At 51.6% G+C, this 5,102-nt stretch overlaps 1 protein-coding gene across 1 annotated transcript; it reads left to right on the forward strand.

The window, feature by feature from the left end:
* Positions 1 to 384: 384 nt before the first annotated feature.
* On the forward strand, positions 385 to 1,203 carry LOC119864421 (NK1 transcription factor-related protein 2-like). Its single transcript, XM_038565229.1, has one exon. The coding sequence runs from the start codon at positions 385 to 387 to the stop codon at positions 1,201 to 1,203; it is 819 nt and encodes a 272-aa protein (XP_038421157.1).
* Positions 1,204 to 5,102: the final 3,899 nt, after the last annotated feature.

Raw genomic sequence — 5,102 nt, forward strand, 5'->3', positions numbered from 1 at the left:
GGACAGTGGACAGAAGATTGACACGGCTTTAGGGAAAACATTTGGATACTTATGTCTAGCACAAAAATAGCAAAAAGAGTATTAATGTAGTCAGCAGAAGAAGAAACATTCAAGTTGTAGTGTGTGAAATTGCACAGTAGAGATTCTCCTTAAAACGTGGAGGGGGGGGCAGCCCCGGTGGCGCAGCGGTTTAGCGCCGCCTGCAGCTGGGGTGTGATCCCGGGGACCCCGGATGGCGCCCCGCGTCGGGCTCCCTGCATGGAGCCTGCTTCTCCCTCTACCTGTGTCCCTCCCTCTCTCTCTAGCGCTCAGGAATTAAAACAATAAACTAACTGTGGAGCGAGGCCCCGAGCCGGCGCCGTGGGCCTCGGGCGGGCGGCGGGCATGCTGGCCCGGCAGGGGCAGGGGCAGGGGCAGGGGCAGGCCGGCGGGGCCAAGGCGGCTCCCCCCGCCAGAGTCCGCCTCCCCGTCCTGGACATCCCGGACCGCAGGGATTCCTCCGCGCTGCGCTCCCGCCGGGCGCCCTGCTCCCGGGAAGCCAAGAGAAGTTTGGCAGAGGCCGAAGCGGGGACGGACGCCAGCCCAGGGGACTCCGGCGGCCCCCTCCGAGGCTCGGAGGCCGAGGAGGCGGAGGACGAGGACCGGGAAGCCGAGGACGCGGGCGCGCGACGGCCGCACGAGCGGGCTGAGCGCCTGCAGGCGGACCCGGCGCGCTCCCCGAGTCCCGGGCGGCGGCGCTGGCGGCGGCGGAGCGGCCCGAGAGCTCCCCGGGCTGCCCGGCTCCCCGCGGCCCGCGCCGAGCCCCGCTGCGCCAAGCCAGGCCGCGCCCGCCTTCACCTGCGAGCAGCTGGGGGCCCCGGAGAACGAGCTCGCCCCGCGCTACCTGTGGGCTGCGAGCGCCCGAGCCTCGCGCTGTCGCCCAGCCTCACCGAGACGCAGGCCCGACCTGCTTCCCGAGGCGGAGGACCCAGTGGAAGAAGCAGAAGCCCGGCCCCCGGGCGGCGCAGGGGGGAGCGGCGCGCCCCAGCCCGGGGCGGCGGGCGGCGGCGGGAGGGCGGCCGGGGCGGGGCAGCCCGGGAGCGCCCGGCTGGCTGCGTGGCCCTCGCAGACTTTCCGCTCCTCCTCGGAGGCCCACGTCCTCCTTCCCGCCGAGGCCGCAGCGCTGGGGGCCCTCTGCATCCTTCCTCGGGCCCTCCGACCTGACCCCTTTCTGCCCGACGAACCGGCGCCTTCGGGGTCCACCGGCTCGAACTCCCGAGGGACTGGCGTGGTCGGGCTCCCGGGTCCACAGAAGGGCGCCCACGCGCAGGGACCCCGCCTGGGCCAGCGGCCTTCTGCGCGCCCCTTCCCTCCCGCTGTCGCGGGGCGCCAGCAGGGGGCACGGCCGCCTGCCCACTCCGGCCTTTCCCCCCTGACTCCCCCCAGTCCCCGCGGGCCACAGAGCGGGTCAGGGAGGGCCCGGCATCCGGCTGTCCCCTGCGCCTCCCGCTCCTGCACCTGGCCCTTCTCCTGCGCTCAGGCTCCGTTCAGCTCAGGGGTCTGGGTGTCCGGGCAGGGCTGCTGCGGCTGCTGCGGGGAGGGAGATTCCGGGGAGCCAAGGCCTCCTCCTGCCCGCCCGTCGGTCGCTCACACTAGGATGGAATCTTCTTCCAACATTTCAGCTCACTCGGAGGCTAAGCAGCCTCCCCCCTTCCGAAGCGGATTGTTTCCCTTTCCATACTGACGTTTGGCCCAAACCCAGCGATTCCTCCCAGATACTGAACGAGCTGGGTCCGCGAGCACACACTGCCGCTGTGAAATGGACTATTTTTAAATGCACAAAACTGCACATTTTTAGGTCTTCATTTAAGATTGGGACTTGAGCGCAATTCTTGATCCAAACAGATTCCCCACAGGCTGTTCCTGAGAGAATAGGTATTTCACTTTTCTTTCTGAGAAGACCCCAAGTTTCTGCTAGGAAATGTTAAGAAGTTCCTGGCTAGACTTACCTGCTCGCACATGCGGTTCCACTGTCCCGCAGATTTTGAGAGCAGCTTTGACCAACCAGGCCATGGCCTCAGTTGCTTAAAAATGTTAATGAACGGACTACTGGTTCAACCAAAATCTTGAAGTCTATGCCTCGGGCTGCCTGTTTTGCTTTGCAGTATTTGATTTGCAGTATTTGATACTTTTCATACATCTGTCCTGGCGTTGCCTAGGCTCTCAAATAGTGAACCGCGCTGAGAGAGCACAGCTCTCCTGCTACACACGAAAGTCATGAATCGGACTGTTTCTTAAAGGCACAAACTCAACATTTTTAGAGCTTCATCTAGAGCAATCCTTGTTCCAAACAGACTCTAGGATGGCATGACATACAAAAGATTGTCAAGGATGTGAAAGAAGTAGTTCTCGGGCTGCAGGAGGGCCTTGGAAGCAAAAACATTTCCATCATGGATCCAACAATGGGAACTTAATGCATGGCCCTTCGTTGAAACCGCTCCTTTTATTATGTCCCTGAAAAAACTAGCTGTTTTATAAAATTCTCATGCCAGATCTGTTTGGAATACTGCCCTTAGTTTTCTTTTGTTTTTTGTTTTTTTTTTTTTAATTTTTTTATTTATTTATGGTAGTCACAGAGAGAGAGAGAGAGAGAGAGAGGCAGAGACATAGGCAGAGGGAGAAGCAGGCTCCATGCACCGGGAGCCCGACGTGGGATTCAATCCCGGGTCTCCAGGATCGCGCCCTGGGCCAAAGGCAGGCGCTAAACCACTGCGCCACCCAGGGATCCCAGTTTTCTATGTATTATGTTTGGAGCTCACATCTCAGAAACCCCAATGTGCCAAACCAGGTCATGTCTGTCGCATTCTCACCTTTGTTATTTGAGGCCCACTGACAACTACACAGACATCATACTGCTTGCTCTTTATTGACAGCCTGTGCCATTAACAATTAAATTTAATGATCAAAGGTTTCTTATAAAGCAAACCCAGTTTGGTGTCATGAACATATCATGATATTATAATTTTAAAAATCTAGTTCTGGTATAGTCAGGAATGATAGAAGATCCACCCCCCCCCTCCTTCTGATAAATTAAATGATGAGTCCCTATTCACAGGACTCTTACAAGATTTCAGAATGGGTATCATTTAATTACATATCCTGTACTAATTACTCTTTTCCTTCTATGTTAAAGAAGAGTGTCCCTAAACAACACATTGTAACTTTCTAGAAGACAGTTGATACCAGATGAGATTAAAAATGCAGTTACTATAGATGAGAATGTTTTATTCACTTTACCTATTGAGAAACACTCCCTCAACAACTGCTCATTGGATCTTGAAAAGCAACAACCCATGTGTCATGAACAGGCAGTTCGGGTGCACAGAGGCAAGATCTGTAACCCGAAACTGAATTTCTTTAAGATGTGGGAAACATTCCATCTCTCTCAGGTACCAGAGTCACAGAAGATGCCAGTTGAACAGAAATGGACTAGGGAGGGAGGTGGGAGGCTTATCTGTCTGTGGACTAGCATGGAGTGCTGTCATTCCTCACTTTTCTTGTTTCTACAAATTGTAGCAGAGTAATGCTCCAAGTATGTGACTTTGGACTTCTGCTTTGAAAGGCCCAGTGGCTTTCCAACCAAATCCTTAGACTCCATCTATTGATGTGTTTGTCTAATAAATCCTTTTTTGTAACTAAAAAAAATAGAATGTAGAGGGAAACTCAGTACTTAGTTCCATTGGCATATCCCAACAGAAAAGGTATGGGGTAAGCAATCCACATGAAAGGAAACTCAGGTACACAAGATGTTTTCCTTGTCCTTCCATGAAACTTTGGTGGTAAGGTTAAGGCAACAATGTACTCCCAGTGAGCCTACTGATAAAAATACCTGTATGAACAGTGAACTTCTTTAAGGCAAGAAGTACTTGTGGAGAAAGAAATGTACACATGTAGAGCTCTATCCTGAACTGGAGGTAGAGCGAGTCCCAGCTTAATAATTTGTTGGTTTAATTCATTGGTGCTTTTATTGGAAACATTTTTTTATTATAGACAGAACCTGTTTAGATCACTTAATTGTACAGCTACACAAATAACTGACGGGAGATAGAAAATAATATGGACTTTGTATGGACACCTTCCTACCATCACATTTGACTCAACTTTCATTTATGCTAAATATTTTTGTTGACTACTTCCTAAACCCAAGTGGACCATAATGTTATTAAAAAAAACAAAAAAACAAAAAACTAAAACTAAAACAAAAAAAACTGAAAAAAACCTCTAATGTTACAGGTATGATTTTTCTTTCCTTTTTAAGATTTTATGTATTATTTATAAGAGACAGAGAGAGAGACAGAGACACAGAGACACAGGCAGAGGGAGAAGCAGGCTCCATGCAGGGAGCCTGAAGTGGGACTTGATCCTGGCACCCCAGGGTCATGCCCTGGGCTGATGGTGGCACTAAACCACTGAGCTACCCAGGCTGCCCAATTTTTTTCTATTTACTTCTATCTCATTTATTTCTATCACATTTTCAGAACTCTCTGATCCTTTTCTGTGGCTCAAACTGGTCCATTGAGTAGAGCTTTACATTTAATGCCTTCAAAACCTCCCTGAAATGCAGCCTGCTCGGTAGAGAACTGGCTGTCTTTGTTCCAAAATTTTATGCTCTTAATTTACTCATTCTGGATAGAAGTCAGCCTTTCTCACCCACCCCCCAGTATTTCTCCTTCCTAAATAACATTCAACTCCATTATTTCCTCTCAGTTTCTACTCCCACTAGCAGTGCGCAGCCTGCACCCTCCCTGTGTTTTATTACAGTCCATCTCCAATATATGTGTTCTTCACACTCCCAAGGTAATGATTTTTTTTTAAATTGAGATGAAATTCACATAACATCAATCATTGTAAAGTGAACAATGCAGGGGCACCTGGTGGCTCAGTCAGTTAAGGATCTGCCTTCGGCTCGGGTCATGATGCCAGGGTCCTGGGATCGAGTCCTACATTGGGCTCCTGAATAGAGTAGTCTGCTTCTCCCTCTGCCCCTCCCCATGTTTGTGCTCACATGCCTGTGCATTCTCTCTCTCTTTTTCTCTCTCTCTCCTTCTCTCTCAAATAAATAA

Source organism: Canis lupus, chromosome 19, assembly GCF_011100685.1.
Source record: "Canis lupus familiaris isolate Mischka breed German Shepherd chromosome 19, alternate assembly UU_Cfam_GSD_1.0, whole genome shotgun sequence".
Taxonomy (NCBI): Eukaryota; Metazoa; Chordata; class Mammalia; order Carnivora; family Canidae; genus Canis; species Canis lupus.

Coding starts and splice junctions, on each gene's coding strand:
- LOC119864421 (XM_038565229.1), top strand. CDS start 385: ATGCTGGCCCGGCAGGGGCAGGGGCAGGGGCAGGGGCAGGCCGGCGGG.